The sequence below is a fragment of the Saimiri boliviensis genome, chromosome 13, assembly GCF_048565385.1.
Source record: "Saimiri boliviensis isolate mSaiBol1 chromosome 13, mSaiBol1.pri, whole genome shotgun sequence".
Classification (NCBI taxonomy): Eukaryota; Metazoa; Chordata; class Mammalia; order Primates; family Cebidae; genus Saimiri; species Saimiri boliviensis.
This window is the reverse complement of record NC_133461.1, coordinates 23355596-23382766: the sequence shown is the minus strand read 5'-3', so window position 1 is coordinate 23382766 and position 27171 is coordinate 23355596. Positions and strand designations below refer to the sequence as shown.

The 27171-nt window shown below is 37.1% G+C and overlaps 1 protein-coding gene across 35 annotated transcripts in view; it reads right to left on the bottom strand.

Moving 5' to 3' along the window:
• TCF4 (transcription factor 4) overlaps nt 1–27171 on the bottom strand; it is a 373037-nt gene that overhangs the window by 120044 nt on the left and 225822 nt on the right. For 23 of the 35 annotated variants that reach the window (XM_003926049.4, XM_010336782.3, XM_003926050.4 and 20 more), the window contains 2 exons: nt 7372–7501; nt 6867–6916 (listed from right to left, as the gene is read on the bottom strand). The exons of 2 other annotated variants lie outside the window; for them this stretch is intronic. In XM_003926049.4, coding sequence (XP_003926098.1) covers nt 6867–6916; nt 7372–7501 — 180 coding nt within the window. The remainder of the gene's footprint in view (nt 1–6866; nt 6917–7371; nt 7502–27171) is intronic. 10 more of the 35 variants (XM_074383382.1, XM_074383388.1, XM_074383375.1 and 7 more) reach the window with 1 other exon arrangement.

Sequence of the window (27171 nt, the reverse complement as noted above, 5' to 3'; positions counted from 1 at the left end):
ATGTTGCTTCTAAAATACAGCTTTTGTATTCTTTCAAAAGTGAAATCTATCCATCTCACCAAATCATAAAGCATCTTTTATTTTCAACCCTGAAATTTCACAAAATGCAGAAACTTCTGCACTACCTTAACTTCTCTGAAGAGGGAGTATATGCTCAAGTAAAGCATAAAACTCCTCGAAAAGCTCCACACCTATGCAGCAGCTGCAATTTAAGAAAGAATCACTCACATGCTGCTGTTCTCAGATAAAATAATTGAGCATTTAAAACCATAAGTTTTGCACCACATTTTATAAAAGCTCCTCTTCCTTTGAAAAGAGAACACTCATACACACACGTGTGCACACACGCACATCCTGGGATAGTCGAGATTGATCAAGTCTGAAAATCCTGTGCCACTGCCTGGAGAAGCAACTTTACGTTCAGTGAGTCAGTGCAATTTATGTAAAAAATCAAAACAAAAGCCAAGACAAAGCAGGTGTCCGTCAACAGCCTGACAAGTATGGATTTCGCCTTAAGAAAATACAACTTTGCTAAAGAGACTCCTTATTCTTTTAGGATGACTACATCTTCTCAATCTTATTTAGCCCTCCACGTTCTATTTGATGCTGATTCATTACTTTTTGGAAAACCTTTAGAATTATTCAAAACCAAGAAAACACAGAAAATAACGAAATCATCAGTGATCTGGAAAAAAATGAGAATGTTTTGCTATATTAGCAAATGAAACGGTTTCAATCGATTGAATTTTGAAAGTTAAAATAAATGGTAATCAACCAAATTATCAAGCCATGTATCTACATTATTCTGCAAATATAAAATAAATTCACAGTTAAGCTGGCTGCTACAGAAAAGGGTTTGATTTTCAAAATACATGCAAGCCCTGTTATAATTCTCTCTGGGTAAAGCACCCTTGCAGTGGTTTCCGACACTTCTCAGTAATTTAAACCACTCAGAGCCCAAAACTTCACACCAAAATATACTCTTCAGTGAAAGTGATAAAGTTTAAAATAGCAGTTCCCAGAAATGCATTTCTCTTTTCCCAACAAGTAAGTCCAGTTTTACACTAAATGCTATTGTTCCAGTTGGCAAAATCGAAATGAAATTCCTGATAAATCTTAGCATGCGAAATTGTATTTCAAATACTTGATTACAAATAAAAACAAACACTGGGGAGATACATCAGGCACCACTCCTTAGAAGAGCTCACTGAATAGAAAACTGGGGTGCTGCTGGCCAGGGAGGCTTCTTTCTGGTGGAAGGAATGAACTGGTGGCGTTTGGTTTGAGTGTTTGGGGGATATAAGCTTTTACTTTGTAAAGATAAAGCAGGAATAGCTCAAAAATACACAAACCTTTCATCCACAGTTAACTTTCGTGTTTGTCTTCTTTACATTTCTTCTGTCTAAAATATGCACACCAGAAGACACCCCCTCCCCTTTTTTTTAAGGGCACAGGATTGGGCTTCCAGGCAGAAAAGAGGAGGGTGGTGGATGAAGGAGCTCATTATTCCAAATTCTAAAAAAAATTCAGAAATCCTCAAGCAAACTTCTGGGATATTAGAATGCCTAATGCTATATATGTTGAATATGTTTTGCAAGCTTCTTATGCGCTTTGTGAAAATTTTTTAATGGCATAAAAGCCTCCAATGGAAAAAAATAAATAAAGATTCTCCTATATTTTTTCATATACCAGCAATACATAAAAATCGTAACCTCTATAGTCTCAATGTGCAATAAAGAAAATGAGATTCATTTTCACAGAAAAAAAAAAAAAGAAATGCACATGCTGAACTAGAAGCCTTTGGTTTAGCAAATTCAGCATTAACTCCATACCCACACAAAAATACTTTCTCTGTCATGAATATTTTCTCAGCTTTCACTGTTCCCCACTGTCATGTTATACATGCCGAGTAAATTGTGTGAATAATAGTTTTCTCCTATTTGGGATGACTTAATTGTGCCACTCTTAACCTCCCTCTTGCCTAAACATTTCCGTAATAAGCACAATTTTAATACCCAAACCTCATATTTCAATATCTTTAATTAGAAAATGGGCACACTAAGTTTAAATGTGAATATTGAGGGCTATCCTAATATTTTAAACACTTAGAGTTATACTTCCTCACAAAGTGTCTATCTCTGTAGGGATGGACCTTGAAGAGCTTCCTCCTTTTATGTCTTATCACACAATCAGCTACTTCTAGGCTTTCCTAAAAAGGATAGAGTCCAGATGGCTGATATTTAGTTCACCTGGGATAGATATTACATTTCAATAAAACTTTCATCTTCAAGAAAATCATATTATTGCTTATTAAAATTTGTTAACATGAAAAAGCATTGTTCTGATTTCCCTATGATCAGTTCCAAATGTGATGGAAGAAACTGTGTATTTCTGAGTTAAGGACTGAGTTTTTTAATTATACAAAATTTCCAGTCCACTAATAAGAAAAAAAACAATTTACCAATATCTCTTTTAAATTATTTGCGATTTCATCAAGTACCTGGGAAAAAAGGGGTTTTTCACTAAACAACTTAAGATAGGAATTCAAAATCATGTTTGAAATCTTCAAATATGAATGTTTTAATAAAACGTAAAATACCTAAGATGTTTAAGGCCATTAGCATTATTCATTTTTCTTGATATTCCTAATAATCTCTTCTGTAAAAGAAACTCCAATCCAGACTTAAATATTCCATTTTATTTAAGAATTCTGTTCTTATGAAAACTGGCCAACCTGGTATCTAATACACATTAAGTTTTTACTTTTCAAACCCACCTATTGACTAACTTATGTCACAAAGATTCTTGAAGTGTCCAAATCTTATTTTAGAATTTTGATAGTAGCAGAAATTGCTTATCTTGGTATCCATGTGTCCCAAATTATCTCTGACCACTTAAAACAAAGCTTACCAGATCTTCCTGAGTTTTAAAACAAAAACGAAAACAAAAAAAAACACCAAACCCCTTTGTAATTTAACATAGAATAAAAGATTTTACTAAAAAGTACAGTTTTAGGAAAGATCACTGGAGATGAGAGGTCATAAACTACTTCTAAGGATAATACATCCTGTTTCCAGGAAAATCTGATGTTCAAGAGATTCCAACTGGGGTCATGGTGAGACTATCATTAAAGTTTCAAATCAGATTACAAGCGGAGACAAATTCCACCCAAGTTTGAGTAGGAAGTTTGTAGTTGTTAACAGTTTCTGATAAAATGTGTATGATTTTGAAATATTTCAGATTCTAAGATCAAAGTTTTACATGTTTACATGTTGATGGGCAGAATAAAGTTTCCAAAAGATAATGCTTTTGTTTTGTTTCTGTGTTTGATGAAAGTATCTTATAACAGCACAATATAAAATTTTTTGCTACTTTCTAGATTTCAGTAATTTTATGTTCATTTTTGTTAAGAATCATGAATCATTTTCTTCAAAACTTTAATTTAACATAGTGCATCTTTCTCTCTACCAATTCATGATGTAATGTGTATGATTATTAGGTTATATAAAACAAATTTGTTGAAATGAGCAGTACGGTTGCAAAATATTGAGTTTAAGATGAAATATGGTTTGAAATGGAAAACCAAAATGTAGAAAATTAGCAAAACAAGACGTTCTCATGTAGATTCAAGAGCTTAGACATGCAAAATAAATTCTGACATCAACAAAAGACCACATTTTATTACTAAGGTCTTCAAAAAAAATGAGGGCTACAAGAAATTGGGACGTGACTAAAAAGAGTAGCATACTAAAATATGAACCAAGAAGATAAAAATGTACTGAGGTAATAAGCAGAGCTCTCGTGGGCAATTAGATAGCTGCCTTTCACACAGGCTTTCCTTTAAAAAAAAAAAAAATCATCCTAGCCCTAAGTGCAGGCCTATGAGCACTAGTGGGACAGTCTTCCTCCCCACACTGTGCTTGTCCTGCAGACTCTGACGGATGGGTCTCCCGTTATCCCATCATTGTGTCATACTTCCACAGTGACTTGAGGTCTCTAGGTGCAGTACACGGTACAAACACACATGCGTGGATCGTGCCAGATCCACGGCATGATGTCGGGCCAGGCCTATGTTTTCTCTCTCCCACAGATGCTGCAGTGTTTTCAAAACAGGGCCAGGCAATCCCCTCTCTCTCCTGATAGCCTGGGAGGAAGACCCAGCCTAATGGCGGCAAAAGAAGTCCAGTCTCTGTACCACAGGCATGTCGCAAATAATACCTGATAATGCAGTGTCACAACTTAAGTTTTCTTCCTTTTATTGTAACAGAGAGGGCCCGTTTCAAAAATGGGGGGCGCAGTATGAACTGCCACAACAGATTGTGACAGATTTATTCCTATTTGTCATGGTAAATATGTATCAAAGAAAACATGTAAGTGTCTTTATGTAGTCATAATCACTCCAAAGGAAACCTTTTATTATCCCCAATCTTTTAGTATCTGTTATGCAAATATACATACTGAAACACGTTTAAGAGGTATCTCTTATCAGATAGTCATAATTTTATTTGAACTTAAAAAAAAAAAGCATGGAAGAGATCTAAAAATATAGAGATATAGATGTACTGGGGCAAAAGTATAACCGTGTCTACTACAGACCTTTTTTGGAATCAAGTTAAAGTAAATATTTTGTGTGGTGGTAAGCCACGCGGATCTTGTTATAAGCAATAAGCAATTGATATTTACAACAAAGCTTACATAAACTAAGCTAAATTGCTATGAAAACAGAGCCGAGGTGATTTTTAGGTAATAAGCAAATGGATGATTAAATTACAAAATTATCTAAACTTGTTCTTCTTGCTCAAAAAACAGGAATAAAAATTTCATGTTTAATTGTATATTCTTCCTCCTTGTCTTTCAGAAAAAGGGCTACTCACCAAAATGTTTCATAACAACCATGAAAACATCTAGTCAAGATAAATTTTCTAAGAGTAAATCCTAAACGGACAACTAAAAGCTAAAAATCAAATAGAATAAAACCAAACTCCTACTTCCCAAGTTTTGTTTATTGGGAAAGAAAAAATATATATTTTTATGTTTCTGAACATATCACGACATACCAGCAACACCTAAATTGTCTTAACAGCAAAGAGAACACTGTACCAGTAAAATTTTCTAAAGGGGCCATTTATCTATAGGGAAATACTTAAAAATTTACAAAGAATTATGGAAAGTGTTGTTGGCAATGATGAAGCACAGACATACCGTCTAATGCCACATCAATGCACTCCTCAGACACTGTCTAGAGATCCGCCTAACCTTAGCAATGGAAAAAAACAAGTTAATTTTAATATGAGGCATAAAGAGGGTAGGATAGCTTTAAGTTTTTCATGGCTTTTATAGGACAGTTAATTCCATTGTTTCAAACATTCAAAGGTCCACTAAATGTATTTAATATTGGTCATATTAGGTTCAGGCATGTTTAGAATGTAAGCAGCTGTTAGGGCTGTATCATTTGAAGTTGTCATAAAACCTATTAAAAGCTAAAGTTTCATCGACATTAAATCCACCCCTAACTTCAAGCTTAAAATATACTTATAAAATCCTTTGGGACTATTAGTCAATTTCAATATAATACAGAAATTCAAAAAATACACAACTGCATACAATTTTAAGTGACTTATTGATAGTGGAAAGTGACTATTATATATGCCATTGACAACCTTATTTACACAATATTTTTCTATATTTATGAATAATTTTGTGATGCTTCTTCAACATCACCAACTCTATGATAATCAGCATACAAAATTTGCTCTTTTTCCTGGTAAGACTTACTCTGATATATTCATTTAATAATTGTTTGGATGAGCTGAACTGAAATCAAGTCAAATACACAGGTGTTTGGGTTAATCTAATCTTAGCACATTTGCAAAACCTATTATTCTTCTAATACATTAAAAATGAAATGAAACTAATATGCAAGCATTGATTGGTAATATACTTTCAGAAATCTAAATATAATTTCATATTGAAGTATAAAAACATAAGGCTCATTAGCATTCTTTCAAATAATACTGGCACTCTACAGAATTAAATCAAATCTTTATATCACAGGAAGAAAGAATGAAAGGAAGGATAAAGAAACAAAGAAAGAAGAGAGGAAACTTTTGTTTTCATTTTATATAAGGAGAAAATTACTAGAAATAGACTAGTCCTCAACAAAACTAAATACCATTATCTAGGAATGTAAGAATTCAAAATATGACATTATGTATTTAGTTGTGATCACAATCAACTTTTGCAGTGCTGGGGACCTGGGGGTGGTTGGGGGGTGTTAGCAACTTCTGCATAGAGCTCCAGCTATTAAAAAGACCCAGAATGCTCTTGGTTACAACCGACTTCTTCTAGCTGTCACCTGGTAGTAAAGACACAAATGGCTACTGATGCAGCTACCTTTGCAGCCTTTATTCAGCAACCTTTCTAGAAAATAGAGACATTCTTCCTGCACTCTGGGCTGAAACCCATGTAAATTTTTCCTAAATCCTCTCCACAAATCTCCTTTCGCATGCAAATCCATAAATCATCATAATACTGACAAAGAATTTAACCAACACATGAAACTAATACTCATTCTCTTGAAAGCCCTGTACAGGTAAAACTCCTCAAACTTCAGGCACCTTTTCAAGGCTCTCTTTAGAGCTTAACCTGCTGAATATCAACATAGCCACCCAGTCTTCCAGGATGTGCAATTAATCACTCGAACGTGGGTCAGGTGGCTGCATGTGTAGGTCATTTCTACCTCCTCCACTTTCTAGATAAATGTGCTGCTCTGAGTGCATGGAAACTTATTTACTTCTGTCTGCTTCCCATCAAAACAAAACAGAACTACATAAGCAATATATAAAGCAGAAACAAGTAGTACTTACTGAAGATGGCAAACCTGGAGGAACTTTTCTAACTTTCTTTGTCTGTACCTCTGAAAGAAAATGAAGATGCTGTCAGCTCCCACATGCCCATTTTCCTAAGATAGATTCAACCACAAAGGCCTCTAGATGATACCATATTTCCTCAAATCATTACCTTAGCAAACTGTAGTTACCAGGATCACATTTGATTCTAGCAGAAATCAAATTCTGCTTTGTTCATAAAAATGAAGATATTTAACTTTTTGCTACTTTGATCTCTTAAAAGCTTCCTCATGGGTGCAGCCTAGAGAAAACTAGAAATAAGCAGACACCAAAAAAGTTCTGCTACCCTAAGTTGTTAACGTACCTACCCAGTGTTCTAGGGGGTTAGTCTCCTGGCTGACAACTGAGCCAGACTTTATGGTTTTCTTGGGGTGGGAGGTAGGATGAGGGGTGAATAATTTTAAAGAAAGAATAAAAAAAGGCATAATCATCCCTCAGGCGTTTAAACAAAGGAATACCTTACCCATGGCACTACTGTGAAGAGGCCTCCTTCGGGGATTATTGCTAGAATACTGATAGTACTGGGAACCAGGTTTGGTGGGCGAAAGGGTTCCTGGGTTGCCCATATCCATGTCACCTCCAAGGAGACTCTGCTAAAAGGTTAAAAAGGGAAAACAAACATAGAAGGTTAATTTTTTACTTTCACCACCTCCCAACTGATTGTTAGTACTTAAACCAGTGCAATAAAGCAAACAGCATCTGCTGAGCTGAGACAATTAAAACAAAACAAAAACCCCAAAGAAAGGCAGTCTAAGAAGCTATCACAAAGTTTTTGAATTTTTAATTCTTTACTTTTAGGAGGAAAGTAGATGATTCCCTTTAAACAATATTTTTAAAGTCTTTTTAAGATGACTCACGTTTTAATTTCGCAAAACAAGTGGCATTTATATAAGACTAATGTTTCCTTTCTCTAGACTTAGGCTTCTATCTGGGAACTATTCATCCCCTTCCTTAACAAGAAGAATCTCATTTTGTGAACGCATACAACTTCCCCCGTCTGCACACACTGGGGGTGAGTGTAGCCTATCAACTCCACTGAGAACCCTGCCTCTCTGTACCGCATATCATGATTCTCCACGAACTGACACAGCACCCACAGAAGAGAAAATGCCAACTGAACGAAGACGAAATTCAAATCCTCACGCTAACTCTCAAAATCATAGAAATAGCAGATACTCCACACTAACAGCCACAAATCAAAGGACTTCAGAATGCCCTCTTGAGGTCTATCGGAAACTAAGATACATCCCACAGATTAAACATTTACCTGAACGCTAGAAAACTTCCACAATAACTCATCACAGTGTGACAAATTTTTAAACTTTTTAAAATTATGACATCAGAAAGATTACATAATATTACATTTTCTAAAAACTACATGGAAACTTACCCATAATATATAAATCGCCTGATTATACTCTGCATTGAACACATTGTTCTTTTAATTATTCTGATATGCAATAAAACAAGAGTAGATAGTAGCATTTATATTAAGAACAAATTTACTGTTTAATAAAGAAATTTTAAAATTAAGTACTAAAAATCTAACTTTATCGTTACTTGTAATCAACTTTTACTGACTGAACTAATTACTGTCCTTGATAAAGTACAGAATGTGTTTTCCCTAATCTAAATTCTAATCACCATGTCACTCACAACAGACTTAGGGATGCTTCACTAACACACTATTCACATGCAAAATACTCTAAATAGGCCAATTATGACTCTGCCCCTGTTCCCTGGTTAACCCGCTGAGAACTGAAAAATTTCACAAGGCAGTCACCAACTAAAACAAAGGGTCCTTGTTTTAAATTAAGACAGTCTTTTTGATTCCTAAATAGCTCAACAAAGTGGCATGTCTTCTAGTGAAAGCAGTTGGTCAAATATGACCCATAAGCTGGAAAATCAAAAATTCAAACCTCCCCTTTCCACCACCATATAGCTAAATATCATAAAGAGAACCTCTCTATTCCAAGGGATTTTTCTGAGTGTTGGATGAGTCATATATAAAGGACTAATCAGCTACTGACAAGCTCGCCTTTACTGATTCCAGTTTAAGACTTTTTCAAGAGATATGTAATAAACATTACTTCAAAATACAACTTCAAGGATGAGATTTCAGGTTGAAATCACATTTTGAGTAACAAACTCGTTTCTAATATCTTAACATTTACCACACAAATAGCTGATAAAACCAGATGTATCAGACAAAAATCTGACATCTGCATGCTCAACTATGGCCTCTTTTGAACTTAAGAGACATATTAAAATACTACACAATGACAAACTAAAATAGAAGGCTTATTACAGTAAAGTTTTGTATAAATCAGAACTAGGAATAAATAATTTATCATTTAGGAATGGCATTCAAAAATTGTAGAATCTCAATCTGAATTTCACTCTCAGCATTTCTTATTAAGAAAGTAAGTTAAATTAAAGTCCGTGTCCAAGTTTTCTTTGAAATTTCCATCAATAAAGCTGTGAAAAATTTGAAATCACAACTTCCTTACAGTTTGGTAAATCTACGAATGAGTCTTAATTTCATTGGAAAGAGGAGTTTGAAAATAATTTTGTATTTTAGACACACATCACCCCTATTTCTTCATTTTTCTTTTTCTAGAAATACATAAAATATTCAGAAAAGGGCTGAGCAAATACGTTGAAATGCTTTCTTGTGTTTTTAAATGAGTTTAACCACTGGTTAATTCCTCTTGGTCCTGGTGGCAAAGGTTTTCATTCTCAAGAAATTAAATGCATTCAAGGGGTCAACCTAAAAACAAACACACTTGCTATGCTGTATTTTAGCAGCATTCACAATAGAGCTGTGAAAAAATATAAAATGATAACTACAAAACAGCTACTGGCTGTGGTTGACCTTATTGTTGTTAATTTAACAGAAAATAATTTCATAGGCCAGTCATAATAAATCACGCATCCAACTCTTATATATGCAGGCACAAGGACTACATACAGTAACACAGTACTAAGACCAGATAGCACTTAGGAACCTTTAGTGGTTCCTGCTAATCTTTATTTTTTCACAAAGCACATTCCTGTTTCTTTCTCCTTAGACCTGTTTGTTCCTATTTCTTTCTCACTTGAACAATAGAATCATTCTTTTAAAGCAACAAAAATAAACATTTCCTCACATTTAAGGGGGCCCTAAACACCTCCTTAGGAAAAATGAAGATAAAAATACATGTGTTCTTATTGTGGAGTATACTTATAAAGTGAACAATAACCATTTACTATTGTTTGGCCTTTACGTCACATACTTAACTCTCTGTAGCAATGAGAAAGAGAAATTTTCCACTGGCTGAAGAAGCCAGAGTTTCTGAATTTTAAAAAGTGATTGGCATTTGATTTGAAGTAAATTAAATTCTGCACAAAATGGATAAGGTATTTGTTCACATGATGAATTTACCTGCATATCTATCTTCAGCTCTGAAGACAAATTTCTGCTTAATAAAAGTTAAGCTTGAAAAAGAAGTCTACTTTCAGAATGGACAAATTCATCCTTGCCTTAAATAGGATTATAATGGTTTTAGGTTTTTCACATTGTGCAAGCTCATGTTCTGCGGTTATGCTGGGTCCCAGTAGTAGGCTGCCCGAATCTGCCAGGAAACACTGGAGGCAAGATGTGGCATCTGGCAGGGTGAACCTGTAAATCTTAAACCCATAGTTTAGCATTTTGCTTAACTGTCCACAGTGTGATGAGACAAGCCCTTCCCCTTACTCGCTCCTATTTTTTTTCCCAAATGCAAACAATTTCAAGACTCAAAATACCTTAACTAAAGAATAAAACACACTGACTTTGTCAACCAGGTTGGAATGTTTTGGGGTTCACCCTCTGCAGCCAATTCCCCTGCAAATAGCCATTCCTAACTTGGCCATTCAAATCACCAAATACAGCGCCCTGGGAGTGTCTTTCTCAATTAAATTTTTTTGTTTATTTTACATCAGATTTGTCTGCTTTACATCAGATATGGGTCTCAGAATGTCTTTCGAACACATTCTCAACCCTATTCCTTTTCGGGGGGAGTTCCTTAACCGCCTTGATCAGCCACTGAACTTTGCTTATGCAACCAAGAAAGCAAACCATGAATTAAACTTGAGTAACAGAAAAGCAGCATATATCTCAAATTAGATTTATAACTGAATGGTAATCAAAAATAGAACTCACTGCTTGAAGCTTAAATTATCAACTTTTTTCTAGTTAAACTAAAATCATCTTGCTCTGAACTATTATTTCATTTCAGTCAGCACTTTAAATGTAATGGGTGGGTGGTACATTTCTAAAAAGGAAGATTATATTTATACTTAATTATAGATATGACTGAGATCAGAGTACGATGAATACTGCTTTTTTGGCTTATAATTAATGCATCTAATAGGTGAATGACCTTGAATTTCAGAGTTGGAACCTGGGAGAGGGAAAAAAGAAGTAGGAGAAAGAAAATCTCTGGAGAAAAGCAAATGTGCCCCTGGTTCCTCGGGGCTTTCTCTGATTTTGCGTCACCCCCATTACGTTGTGATCCGATATCAGACACAACATCTTGGGGGGATGTTGCAGAACAGAGAAAAGCAGTCTCAGATGAAACCAGATTAAGCTCCTTTTCTGAACTATTGCCAAATGCTTGTGAGTCTAATTCATGTTTGGGTATTCTAGTACTCACACAGCTGCAATTCCATTCTTTCATCACAAACCTAAGTGATGTATAGTGGCTTTGTATGGCGAACTGACTCTATAAAGCCAGGATTATTTTAAATGTTAATATGAAAAAAAAAAAATTCTGAACCACCATAAAACTTTTACAAATGCAAAATATATGTGTAGGTATCTACCAGACTTTGCGGAGCTAAATGCAAAATACACATTGAGTGAAATCACAAATTAGATTTGTTTAAAATACCTTTTATCACAATTGAGGTCATTTCTACATAGTTAATTCTGCACAGAATCGGGTTTTCAAAGACACTGCTGAATAAGATTCCTAACAGCCATGGGGAAGTTTCTGTAAATCCCTGTCGAATAGTTGCTGCTGAATTTGCCATTCTGACCAGAGAAGGGCCATTGCTGACTTACTATAGTAGCAGGAGGGGGGCGATAATTTTGCTGCTGTTGGCACTTACTCTGCAACCTAGAATATATCTTGCACCAAAGGGCAATGAAGAACACAATATTTCCACCTGTCCACTTTTGAACTTCAAAGCTCAAAACTGAAGGTCAGTCTTTGGATGGTCTTTATTCTTGATTCCTAAAGGTCCGGGAGTACACCTTTATAAATTATTTTTATTTCTGTCCTGTGCTTGGTTTCAGCAAAAGAGGACTTGGGAAACTTAGAAAGACAAGATGACTAAGATTTCTTGCAAATCAGGGACTTAAAAGACTGTTGTGCTGTACAGAAATGCAAATTATTAAAATTACTATTTAGCAAATATTTTTTAAAGGCTTTTTGTCAGTGTCTTTTATTTCTACGTTAAACATGTAATGCACATTTTATCTGTAACAAGTCAGAAGTAGAATTAATATCCATTAAGGAAAGAGGGAGGGCTTTAAGGTCAGACCGGTCTGGTTGAACCTTGGCTCAAAGGCATACAGACAATGTAATCGGGGGTTAGTTATGCAATTTCTCTAAACCATATTTCCTTCCTCTGTAAAAAGGGACTAATAAGAGCTCCATCATAGGGTTATCAGGAATAGACGAAACGACGTATGTAAAATGTTCTGCAGAACCAGGCTCCAGCACAGAGCTTACCTCTTACTCCGTCCCCCACCAAATAGTACCGTATTATGATCCACTGATTATTATTGAAAAGATACATCAAAAGTTATGAATGATCATTAGTTAGATTCTCTATTTTCAGATAAAAACTGCAAGCTGTGATAGTAATTTTGAAAAGTTACTATAAAAAGCTAAAAATGAGTTCTATATGGGAGTCTACATAACAACCATGATAGCCTCATGGCCTAGAGCTACACTAGCAACAAGAAATGACCAGGTTTTTTTCCATATTTAATAAAGAAACTGCCCAACAATCTCCATAATTAAATTTAAGTGGCCATGTTCCCGGAACTGCCACAAGGGTGAGTTCCGTGGCTCCTTTAATTTTGTTTTTGCACGCATGAGCAAACCGCTACTGTTAGTCCAACTATAGGCAAAATCAAAACTAGTTACAGTTAACCAACTAGACATACAAAAATAAGAAATGCATTTACATGTGATCAAATTTCAGAAATCTTGTGATGTTACATTCAAACTCTTGCTACTGTATTAGTCACTGATAAGTAACTTCAAATATGGTTCAATTTTGTGTTTTAGTCCTTACAAGGGTAATTATAAGTATTTAATCAATGTTTATGTGATACTTATCAAGTACTGTTTTAAAAAATACGTATTTTACTTCTTCATGACATCACAAAGAAATAAAAATAAATGAATGCACTAGATAGGTTTGGTTAGAAATGTACGTAATTCCCAAGAAATTCAACTGCCTAAAACAAAATTATTTATTTTAGCAGTGATTGTATTTCACCAAACATTAAAAAATGCAAATACATTGTCTTTCCTCATAAAGAAACACAACACCTTATATTTAAATGTTATAAAGTGATGCAAAGGTTGCCATGGTAACTAGTACTTAACATATAACAGAGTAATAGTCAAGTAAGACTCATGCATTTTGGTATGGAAATTACAACTGCCCAAGGGTTGGCAAGATTTATGCATACACCTATTTGACTAACTCTCAAATTGTATGAAAGAGAGAGAGAGAGAGAGAGAGAGAGAGAGAGAGAATATATTATCTATTGTAAACAATAAAATGAGGAGTTTTTTGTTTTTCTGTTTTTGGGGTTTTCTGATGGTTTCTGAAAATACGTTCTGGAATTCCAGGTCATATATTACATATGAAAAGGGGGATTATATTTGTTTGTGGGAAGGTAGAAATTTAGCAAAACGAAAACATTGAGGCAATCAGTAACCTCCAATAAAAATTGGATTTGAAGAAATCGTATGTAAACACTACAGAATTTAAGATAACTATCTTCTTCGTCAGTTTAAGCTCCTTCTCAGTTCAGGGAGTTCATTTAATATATAATTCACTACGTAGTGAGTCGATACGCTATAATCACTACTTGCCTTAAAAATGTTTCCTTCAGCAATTTTATGCCAAAGTAAAAATAGAACAATTTGAATACGACCTGTTAACATACTAGGGAATTAGCAGCACTTTGCTATAAATATAAACATGTAGCTATAATAAATGTGCTGAAAAATATATTTGGCCAGGTTGCTATTTTAGCAAAATAAAGGCATATAAAACTGTCACAAGTCAGTCTTCATCATATTGAGTGGAAGTTACATTTCAAGGTTGTTGTAAATGTCTAACCCTCTGAGCAAGGTTCTATGTCAGCCATTTTTTATGTAGGTTGGCCTCTCTGTAGACAAGGACCAGGGTCATATGGCTTACCCAGCACCTCACATAGAGGCTCAATTATAGCCTAATGGCCAACTCTGTGTGCTATCACTAAAACAAAGTGTCCTGCTAACAACCTGCACCTGTAAATAAGGCGACACACTTATCACGTGATGGGAGGAAAGGGAGAGTATCTGGAGAAGTAACAGCAGATTACATCTGCACAATGTAATCTTCAATTCATCCTGAAATTATCTAAGTCCTGACCACCCTTCCAAAGCTATGCACAGTTTCAAGCCCGTCTGCACTCAAGGAGCACTAACTCTTTACCTCCCAGGATTCCTTCTTGAATATCTGACCGAGAGTGTATGGTATAAAGGTCAAACTAGTGGATACGGTAGCTAAAAGAGGAAATGACTTCTTCATGTTTTAACTTCCTACAGTGCCTGGGCAGAGACCTACCACGGCAAATGCTCACTGAATATTGAAGTAAAAGCAGAACTAATGCTATTGATTAAATCGATGGCTTAAATAACTACTATGCTTTTGTTTTTTAGCAGAAATCTTATCCTTAAGTCATTCCAACTACTATTGCTGCTAATAATAACCACCATAGTATTAGCATAAGTAGTAACAGTAGTATGAGGAGGAGGATGGGTGGATGTGAATATAAGAACAGTGGTAAGGGCCGGGCACAGTCACTCACACCTGTAATCCCAGCACTTTGGGAGGCTAAGGTGGGCCGATCACCTGAAATCGAGAGTTCGAGACTACCCTGACCAACATGGAGAAACCCTGTCTCTACTAAAAATACAAAATTAGCTGGGCATGGTGGCACATGCCTGCAATCCCAGCTACTTGGGAGGCTGAGGCAGGAGAATCTCTTGAACCCGGGAGGTGGAGGTTGTGGCAAGCAGAGATCACACCATGGCACTCCAGCCTGGGCAATAGAGCAAAAAATCCATAGTGCCAAGGATACAGGTGTAGCTGTGGCAGCAGCAGCTACCAGTCACAGTGTCCACTAAGTGCCAGGCACAGGTACAGATCCTTTACATGCTAACAAGTTAGATGCTACAACCCCTAATGTACAGATGGGGACATTCAGAGTGGTTATGTGACCTGACCAATGCCACGTGGCTGGCAAGCAGTGAAGCCAAGCTGGGAATTCAGTTAGGCTTGACTTCAAAGCCTATGCTAGTTCTCTGCTCCACACTTCCCTGCTATTGTCTGTACATTTGTTTTTTCTCCCCCTCCCACAACCATTAGAAAGCTCATTTTTCAGTCAAGAGCTTATCCTAAAATTTACTCCATAGGAGACCATCTAATTAAATAGGGTCAGACAAGCCTGGGTGTGAACACCACTTACCCCTAGATAATCCTGGATACTCTAACTTTGGTGGACAAGACTCCTTGTCTGGGAAATGCTGTCTAAGAATGCCTACCCATGGTAAAAATTCGGTTAGATAATACAAAGTACTTAGCAAAGTTCCTAGCACTTACTGAGGCTTAAGTGTAAGGAGTATTTTTACGTATTTTGTATATTTAAAAATCTTACTATATACTAATACAGAAGGTGTTATATAATATTATAATGTAAGTTTGGATGAAATGATACGATGTATGATATATAAGTCATGCACAGATATATTATATAAATTTCTAATAGGCCCGGGATACATGAGGCTGAAAAACAGCAAGGCTGCGTAGACAACTGAAATCTCAGTTCTTCAGTCTGATCCTCCCACTCCCTCCGCCTCTGCTCTCCACAGCTGCCTGCCACTCAGCTCTAATCTTCATCTCCATGGTGGGGTCAATCATCTTCTCTAAAAAGGTTCAAATTCTTTTTCTTTATTATTATTATTTCTTTTCCCCCAGTCTTCTTTCATTTCAGTCCTCTTTCTTCTAGACTTTTCCTTCCACTTCATCTGAAAAATTTAACATTTATAGCATTGGTGGCAAGTTAATTCTTTTTTTTTTTTTTTTTTTTTTTGAGATGGAGTCTTGCTCTGTCATGCAGACTGGAGTGCAGTGGCACAATCTCGGCTCACTGCAACCTCCACCTCCCGGGTTCAAGTGATTCTCCTGCCTCAGCCTCCTGAGTAGCTGGGACCACAGGAGCACACCACCAGGCCCAGCTAATTTTTTGTATTTTTAGTAGAGACAGGGTTTTACTGTGTTAGCTAGGATGGTCTTGATCTCCTGATCTCGTGATCCGCCCGCCTCAGACTTCCAAAGTGCTGGGATACAGGCATAAGCCACTGTGCCCGGCCCTTGCAAGTAACTCTTTTTTCTCTTTTTCTAATCTGTGGTATCCTCAAGGGCAGAAAGTGAGCTCCCATCATGTTTGTATTCCTGGCATCCAACAGAGTTGGCCCTAATACATAGTATGCCTTCAGTAAGGACCAACTGGATAAGATAATTTATTAACTATGGAAGATGCTTGCATGATCTTAACCATCACTAGTATAAAGATAACTAGATAACTTCTCCATCTCTACCCCAGCAGACACATAGTTCTTCCATCTCTATACTCAGTCTTGTCCTCAGCTTTTCTCCTGTGCTTTGGAGTGGTTTTTAAAAACATCACCTCATGAATGCTTCATACAAAATGTAAAATTTGATCCTTAATATGCAAAAGGCTCAACGCCTCTTTTCCACAAAACTTCTGCCGATTCCTAATTATACTCTGAGTCCTTTAAAGTACATTTGAAGAGTAAGAACTTGTAATGTCTGTGAGGAAATCAGTTGAATGTTTTTCTAGACACCTGATGGCTTACCTTTGTTCTTACCTATGACAGGTTTGGTTGAAAATGGTCAAACTTCCCTAAATACATGAGGCTGTTAAATAGGTCATCATTCACCCAAAGGACCAGGTTCTGAAAAGAATCTGGAGCAGTTGGGGTAATCCAGACACGGCACAGGAGGAACAGATTCAGTAGTGCCATATACCTTCAGTAGAAGAAACATTGCAACAGAGAGGACAGAGAAACAGCAGGAGAAGGGAATGGTTACTGTGGGAACACAGCATATGAAATAGGTTAGGAGAACTTAAAACAGCTGGCTAAGAAATGACTCCCCTTAGTAGGTAGCAAGGAAGTCTTAACATGATATTTAGCACTTGGATTCTACCTTCTACTGACAACAGGCTCGGTCAGCTAGGGTCAAAGCCACAAAAATAGCCAAAGGAGACTAGAGATGGAACTTCAATCACCAAGACAACTTAAGAACTGAGTTTCCACACAAGAAAAGTTTTGGTGTGTTTCTTCACAGGAGGTGATATGGCCCAATTTTTCTTAGACTATGCAGGTATCAATTTGTCTGGACTCTTCTGACAATGCCAACTTTTCCAGAATGGCACCATTAAATATCTAAAAATGTTCTAAGACTGAGGTCATCAAACATTTTTCTTAAAGGACCAGACAGAAAACATTTTAGTCTTTGCTGGCCATACGGTCTCTGTTGCAACTATGCAACTCTGTCATTGTCACAGTAAATCAACTGTGAGTAATATGTAAACAAACAGGTCAGGCAGTGTTCCAGTAAAACTTTATTTATAAAAAGTGGCTGTTGGTTGGATTCGGCCTCAAGGCACAATTTGCTAAACCCCTTTTTTTTTCTTTTTCTTTTTCTTTTGGACATGGAGTCTCACTCTGTCGCCAGGCTGGAGTGCAGTGGCACTATCTCGGCTCACTGCAACCTCCGCCTCCCAGATTCAAGTGATTCTCACGCCTCAGTCTACCGAACAACTGGGACTACAGGTGCATGCCACCACGCCCAGCTAGATTTTGTATGTTTAGTAGAGACAGGGTTTCACCACGTTCACCAGGATGGTCTCAATCTCTTGACCTCGTGATCCACCCACCTCAGCCTCCCAAAGTGCTGGGATTACAGATGTGAGCCACCACACCTAGCCTGCTAATCCCTTTTCTTCAGAAAAAAAAAAAAAAAAAAAAAAAAAAAAAAAAAAAAAAGGTATAGGATATATTCTCAACGTTCAATTGCACTGCCAGGGTAGAAACGTTATCAGATCTAAGGATGCATCTTCAGACTTCACTCTCCCCAACACCCTAGCCTCACCTAGAACATTCATGCACTGTGGACAGAACTGGCCTTCTAAAAAATCCAGAGCTGCCCTCCTGTTCCCTCAAGCAGACAAAACTTCAAAGTTTGAAAATACTGAGGCCCCAAGCTCCACCCAGGGCCAATCTAGTACGAATCTACCTTCCAGGCCTCTCTTTCCTCTTTTACACATTTCTCCACTGAGATGCCCTGAACACTACTATGAGCCAGCCACTGTTTTAGACGCTGGGAATATAGTCCTCATCTGTCTCTTCCCCTTCCTGCAGCCTAAGTATAGTCAGAATCACATGGAATTGCTCATGGTTTCCTAATTACACTCTTGCTCATACAAATGTTTCTCTGCACTTCTACAAAGGCTAACCCCTCTTCCTGAAAGATCTTTTCTTCCCATTCAACAGCAGAGAAGCCACTTCCAAACAACCATGAGGATTGGTCCGATGTCTTCTCCTTGAGACTCCTTCCCCAACACAGCTGGGGAGGTTAGCTCTCCTACCCCGGACCTCAGGTCACTCCCTTATCACAAGGCCTTGGAACGTCCTCACTGTTGAATCCCAAGCCCTAGCACAGAGATGCCACTCAGTAAATGGCAGCAATCATACAAGTAACAGTCAGTATCTTTACAGTGCTTGGTATGTTTCAGGCTCTGTTGGATACGCAACTCATTTAATACTCATAACCCACAAGGAGGGGATTCTATTAATACTGCTTTACAAATAAGATGGCCTGAGGCAGAACTAAGTGAAGTATCCACCAAGATTATTTGAAAAAGATTTCAAGATGCATGAATAAGCAAATTGTGTGCATCCCACTGATCTTTCTTACATATTCTGGATTCACACTGTTCCTGCAAATCCCACATCTGAAATTTTCAATAATCAACTCATGCTTATCCTGAAATGACATGCTTGGAGCCTCCCAACTGCCTTCTCCTTTCTTATCTCCAACAACGACCAGCTTCAGAACTTCAGCTCTATTCAAAAGAAAATGGCCAAGTATGGTGGCTCATGCCTGTAACCTCAGCATTTTCAGAGGCCGCAGTGGGAGGATCACTTGAGCCAAGAGTTCAGGAGTTGGGGGCTACAATGAGTTATGATAGCACCATTGCACTCTAGCCTAGGCAACACAATGAGACTTTGTCTCTTAAAAAAAAAAAAAACAGGAGAAGGAGAAGAAAGACGGGAAAATGAAGAAAGAAGACAAAAGGAAGAAGGAAGGAGGTAGAAGGAAGGAGTAAGGAGGGGGAGAGGGAGAAGGAAGAAGAAGAAAGAAGGAAACATGTATCTGACCCTGACCTTTGGGCTCCAGTGTCGGTTCCTCACTTACACAGTGACTGTCCCTTTTTTTGAAATCCATTCTGAACTTGCTTATTCCATAAAATCTTTGTAAAATAACTGGCCTCCAATCACTCAGTTTACTCAATGTTCACACACATAACATTATAATCGGCCTTAAATGTTTATGAGAAAGATGTTGTTAAAATAACAAACAAGCAAATAACTTTACAGAGTTAGAATAGGACTGTGATCTTTAGGTTTCCTTAGAGTAATTGTAGAGCATTTGCATTTATAAATATTCTATTTTCTCTCCACGGAGGTAGGACAGGAATATTCTTATTATGTTTGCTTATATTTCTCATTATAAATATATTTAGATATTCAGCATATGACACTGACTTGCTGAACTAGTTCTCAAGCCAGTTTAACAAAAATCATGAAAGGATTCAGCAGTATAAACACTTTTAAAAGACCGAAATAATCTTGTATATCAATTTTTAAAAGAAAATCTTTTCACACAAATATTTCCCAAGAAAGTACTTACACACATGTGATTGGATGACTCAAAATTAAAGGAGACTTTAATGCAAATTCAAACAAATTCCAAAGAGAGAAAGATGGATAGGGTAGAGAAGACACGAATTCTAAAGCTTATCTGGAATATTAATGTATGATAATAGGAAAATTTTTAGAAAGATGTAAGTTAATAATACATATATTTTAAACAAAGTAAATTAAAACAATGCATTACTGCTGCCAGATCAGGAAATATTACAGAGAATTTATGGCAAGGCTGTCACTGAAAAAAAATCAATGAGAAAATGATAAATTCTTCAATAAATGGTACCTAAAGTTTGGTATTTAAGGGGGGAAATGTAGGTTTTGGTTTCACACTTTATATTGAAATATGTTTAAATACAAGGGTTAAAACATAAAAGTCTGAGAATAAAACACAAGCAATTAAGTAGCGATGACCTTTGTTAGCTATGACAACAGAGCTAGAAAAATGAGAACATACTGGGACCCAAACTACATACTTGTTTTGTAAAACATTACAAACTTATGCCTGTAATCTCAACACTTTGGGAGGCTGTCAGGCAGATCACTTGAGGTCAAGAGTTCGAGACCAGCCTGGCCAACATGGCAAAACCCCATCTCTGCTAAGAATACAAAAATTAGGCGGGTGTGATGGTTCACACCTGTAATCCCAGCTACTTGGGAGGCTGAGGCAGGAAGAATCGCTTGAACCCAGGAGGCAAAGTTTGCAGTGAGCTAAGATTGTGCCACTACACTCCAGCCTGGGCAATGGGACAAGACTCCATCTCAAAAATATAAATAAATAAATAATAATAATAATAAAATTATTCAAACCACACTAAGAAAAGTTGAACAAAATCTTTTTTAACATTTAATGGAAAGATAAATAATAAAATAGAAAGCTTTTACATTGTAATAAGAATAAAACTAAATAGACTGGAGAAGAACATGAACCATTCCTTTATAAAAGGAATGAGTTTGAAATTTGGCAATAAATACATGACAAGCTATTTGGCAAATTAAAATAAGACAAATTTTCAACTGCCAGTATGGAAGTTCACTTTCATATATAGCTAATGGGAATGTAATCCGGTATAAACTTTCTGGAAGGCAAGTTAAAATGTACTGCAAAATATTAAAACATATGCCTTCTGAGTTAGAATTTTCAAGTTAAAAATGTTAACTCTATGGATAATATTGGACAAGTGTACAAAAATATGTGTGCATAAATGCCTACGGCAACATTATAGCAGTGATAATTTAGAAAAGCCTGGCAGTAGATTAATGAAGATATATAAAATTACATGATAAATTTACATTTAATAAAAAAGCATGTTTTTAGAAGTAGCAACTATAGCCCTGTAGCATATGACCTGTTTTTCTTTTTTCCTTTTTTTTATTTTTATTTTTATTTATTTATTTATTTATTTATTTATTTATTTATTTATTTTTGAGACGGAGTTTTGCTCTTTTTACCCAGGCTGGAGTGCAATGGCGCGATCTCGGCTCATCGCAACCTCCGCCTCCTGGGTTCAGGCAATTCTCTCGCCTCAGCCTCCTGAGTAGCTGGGATTACAGGCATGTGCCACCATGCCCAGCTAATTTTTTCTATTTTTAGTAGAGACAGGGTTTCACCATGTTGACCAGGATGGTCTCGATCTCTCGACCTCGTGATCCACTCGCCTCGGCCTCCCAAAGTGCTGGGATTACAGGCTTGATATTTTTATTTTTTTTGAGATGGAGTCTCACTCTGTTGGCCAGGCAGGAGTGCAACGGCGTGGTCTCAGCTCACTGCAATCTTTGCCTCCCGGGTTCAAGCGATCCCAGCCTCCCGAGTAGCTGGGACTACAGGTGCACACCACCATGCCCAGCTAATTTTTGTATTTTAGTAGAGATGGGGTTTCACCATGTTGGCCAGGCTGGTCTTGAACTCCTGACCTCGTGATTCATCTGTCTTGGCCTCCCAAAGTGCTGGATTACAAGCATGAGCCACTACGCCCGGCCATGACCTGTTTTTCTAAAACATATCTTCAAGTTAAACCATTCTCTACAATTCCATCATCCTCAGTCAAATCATGATGTTCAAAATATTTCTTATTTTGGCGAATTCTGTGGTTTATATTTGTTATAAAAATCATAACCTGAGTAACTTCAGAGATTTCTGCAAGGTAACTTTAGATGATAGAGAAAGGCAAGGAAGATTATCTTCATTTCAGAAATCTCTCTCCAACTTTGTTTACAGCAGGATAAAGACTAAGTTGATTATATCTGTGCATGCACAGGCCAGGTAAAAGCTGCCAGGTGGTAGTCTGTCAGATATTCAAGAGCCTTCTACAGAATGTACTGAAAACAAATCTTCAAAGTCTATATATATGAGACAAGCTCACTTGACCAATTTTTAAAAATATATAAGCCAAATTGAATTTCATTTTCCATATGGAGACTGTCATTATTTATAATTTACCAATGGACACTTATAAAGTAGATAATGTCATTATTAATAATTTACAAATGCATAATAAAAATACATAAGAGAGAGCTGGGCTTAGCAGATGTGTAGATTCTCGCATTGCTGGGTCCCACTTTTCTGTTGGGGCTTACTTCCTTACTGCTTTTACCCAAATTATTTCCTGTAGAAGCACTGGATAAATGCCTGCATTGCTGTGGTGTGAGCTTCGGCATGGGTCAATTCCACAAAGCTGAGTGGCACAAAGAAATGACCACACCGTTTTCCTCATCTGCCAAAAGTTAGCTCCCTAAAGCCCTTCCCCAACCAACAATGGACCTTTGGGAGACAAATAGAATAAAAATATAAAGTTTTGTCTGGGCACAGTGGATCACATCTATGATCTCAGCACTTTGGGAGGTCAAAGCGGGTGGATCACCTGAGGTCGGGAATTCAAGACCAGCCTGACTAACATGGAGAAACTCCAGCTCTACTAAAAACAGAAAATTAGCCAGACGTGGTGGTGCATGCCTGTAATTCCAACTACTCGGGAGGCTGAAGCAGAAGAATTACTTGAACTCAGGAGGGGAAGGCTGTATTCAGCCAAGATCATTCCATTGCACTCCAGCCTGAGCAGTAAGAGCCAAACTCTGCCTTAAAAAAAAAAAAAAAACAAAAAAAAAAACTAAAGTTTTTTGTATGGGAGGGCCTAATTCTTAAAATTGTTAAATATATACATATTTTTTGACCATGTGGACAGGACTTCTTTATCTTAATAGATTTCTAAATCTTCTGTGAACTGAAAGAAGGAACACATCTGAGGGGTTTAAACACCATGAAACGTGATTCCTGATTTATTTGTTATTTGGGTTTTTTTCTCCATAAAAAATAGATATTTATTTATTTCTTCATTTGAAGTTTCACAATCTCTTGCCCTCAATTCTAAAACTCTAGAAGGTTTGAAAGCTGTAGTTTGTGACAAAACCTGAACTAATGTGATAATATCTACAATCTTTGTCTTTGTCTTACCAGGTGTATCTACTCATATGCTTTGATATAGAAAAAATAATCTATATATACATTGTGGCTGTTTCAGACTCCACTAGGGAGTTACAAAGGACATGTTACATGCACCATATTAACTTCTTAAAATGCAAACGATTCTTAAGTTCTTAAATACCTACGGCTCCAAGGGTTCTAAATGAGAGACTGTGGCATTTAATAGTCCCTTCCTACAATGTGCTCAAAGGCATGGCTTAAAAGAAAAGTTACTCCATCAATCATCGTTTAATTACTTTTTAGAGATAATGTCAACACCTAAATCTATTTAAAGTAAAAGTGGCTTTCAATTCCCTTAGAACATTCACACCTGGCCTGCTCAATTTCAGCAGATGGATTTGAGCACAGCCAGTTCATCCAAACCTAGTAGGTCCTTGACAGGAAGACAGTGTAGCCTTTTCCTTTACTGTTTGCCATACGGTCATTTTCTTCATGGCTGGAGAGCATTTTTATATGTTTGTTACATGGTCATTTTTTATTTACTGAAGAGCATGCTCATATACGTATTTCCATATACATATATATAAGCATGATCATAATTTTTTTTTTTTGAGACAAAGTTTCACTCTTGTTTCCCAGGCTAGAGTGCAATGGCACAATCTTGGCTCACCACAACCTCCACCTCCCAGGTTCAAGCAATTCTCCTGCCCCAGCCTCCCAAGTAGCTGGGATTGCAGCTGCCTACCACCACACTCAGTTAATTTTGTATTTTTTTTAGTAGAGATGGGGTTTCTCCATGTTGGTAAGGTTGATCTTGAACTCCCGACCTCAGGTGATTCACCTACCTTGGCCTCCCAAAGTACTGGGATTACAGGTGTGAGCCACTGTGCCCAGCTGATCATAACTATTAAACAATTTTGATTGTTTTGATTTGAAAATTACTTAACATTTAATTTTAAGTGTTAACTGAAGAACGTTCTACATGCCCCAAATAATTTATGGTTCAACCACCCAGGTTATATTTGTGTGGTAGAGACAAAAATCATCTCCCTTAGAACCCAAGGTCATCTTTGCTCTGTAATAAATGTTGCACATTCAAAGCCAAATTTCTCTAAAATTTTTTAGCACACACTCTAAAACTGTCAAGGCAATCTGGTGTAGAACAGTTGTGTACATGTATTCATAGGTATGAAAAATTATGTGTGCTTATGTGTAAGGTAGTGTATATATATGTAACATAGATATAAAAATGATTGACATTAATTGCTTTGTATGTATACTTCCCCCATCCCAACACACGCAAACTTATCTGCCATCCTCCCTCCTTTTTGCAGACACACACTACAAGTCTTGGAACTTCTATTCCTTTGCCTGAATGGCCAATACTGGCTAAAGGGGCTGAGGAAACTATAACATATCAAGAACATTTTCATAGTTCGACCAAGTTTCAGTATTCTGCTGTTTGATGGCCCCTTCACCAATGCGATGTAGGAAAGCATATGATGTCTTCCGAGGACATGTACAACTCATAAGGTAATTTCTTCTATAAACATTCTCATCACGTTTCAGCAACTGTTCTAAGCACTGAAGATAACTGACATTACAACGTACTTCTCATTTATGAATGTGCCGGAAAACATGAACAAGGAAATAAATTAGTAGAGTAGGATTTAAACCCTTGCCTCTCCCAGTAAAATGAGTGAGGTTTGCAAGACATCCTATATATTCAAACAGAAGATAGAATGTAAAATACCCCAAAAAAAGCTGTATGCAAAGGGAATGACTAACAGATGGTCAAACTCTAGATAAGATTCAGTAAGGAGAAGAAACTTCATTAAATTAATTTATTTATCGCTATTTTACACCCTCTAATGAAATAATCATCAACAGATCCTAAAATCAACAGGTGAAAGACAATGTAAAACTCTGTATTAGGGGGCTCTGGTGGGCAGCACATGAGTTCACTGAACAATCTAAGCATCACGAGAAGTGAATGGCCACATATTGCCTTGATGTGAAGCACATAACATATACAACATTACTCATTAAAAAATCTTATAGTCTTTTTGGCTGGATGTGGTGGCTTATGCCTGTAATCCCAGCATGTAGAAGGCCAAGGCAGGCAGATGACCTGAGGTCAGGAGTTAGAGATCGGTCTGGCGAACATGGAGAAACCCCAAATCTACTAAAAATACAAAAATTAGCTGGGCATGGTGGTGCGTGCCTATAATCCCAGCTACTGGGGAGGCTGAGGCAGGAGAATCACTTGAACCCAGGAGGTGGAGGTTGCAGCAAGCCGAGATCGCACCACTGAACTCCAGCCGGGGAGACAGAGGGAGAATCTCCAAAAACAAAACAAAGAACAGCAAAAAAAGGCGTGAGATTTATAGATGCTACCTTACTCTCCCCATTACCCCAGCCTCACCTAAAACATTCATACACTGCAGACAGAATTGGTCTTCTAAAAAAAAATTCATACTGTTTTAAGAAAGTTTTCACATTTGTGTTGGGTCGCATGTGTCCCGTGGGCCATGGGTTAGACAAGCTTGCTCTAAATGCAAGTATCAATTAACAGGAAACATGGAGAACAGATGAACATGCTGTATGATACTACAAAGAAGCAATCGGCCAAATCCATGATGTGGGCTTCCTACAGGAAAATGGAACCACTTTTATTTAATATTTTAAAAGAGGGAGACAAGTCATGTTAGAGATTTTAAGAAGACTTCAAAGTCATGATAATCAAATGCAATGTGTGAACCTGGTCTAGATTCTGATTCGAACATGCCAGCTGTAAAAAGGGATGTGGGAGACAACTAAGGAACGCCTTAGTACACTACTAAAGAAATCCTGATAGTCTTGCTAGCTGCAATATGGTACCATGGGTATGTAAAACAAAAGAGGGGGCTTACTTGTCAGAGGTGCTCCTGAAATATTTCTAGGTGAAATAATATGCTGTCCAGACGTTGCCTTAAGATATTTCAGGAACATAAAGTGAAGTGGATGCTATGTAACAAAAGACCGGGAAAATGGTGACATCTGTTGAAACTGGATAATGAATACATAGTAGTGCATCTTATAATACTTTATTTTTGTATGTATTGAAAAATTCCATAATGAAAAAGTTTGACATGTCAATAACATAAAAGAGACTGAGACTTGAATTGTCTTCTCGACACCAGCAGTGGGGTTAAACTCTCCTGATTCCTTTCAGACTTCTATTTTGTCCCTTTCTCAGTGTAACAGAATTTTTAAAACTGGCATAGAGACACACTCCTTGGAGACACCAGACTGAAGGTCAAACAGATGGTCAGGGAAAGAACCAGAAGTCCCACTTGATTTGAGGACCAGGCTATAAATGTGTCCCTTTGGCCCCTGTGTCACAATGCTGGTTTCCTTTTCAAGTCAGAGGCGGAAGTGGCTGAAGTCCATGACACAGGATCAGATAGCACATGACAGTCCTTGCAAGGAAATACACATTCCCGACAATCACAACAAGATAACCCAC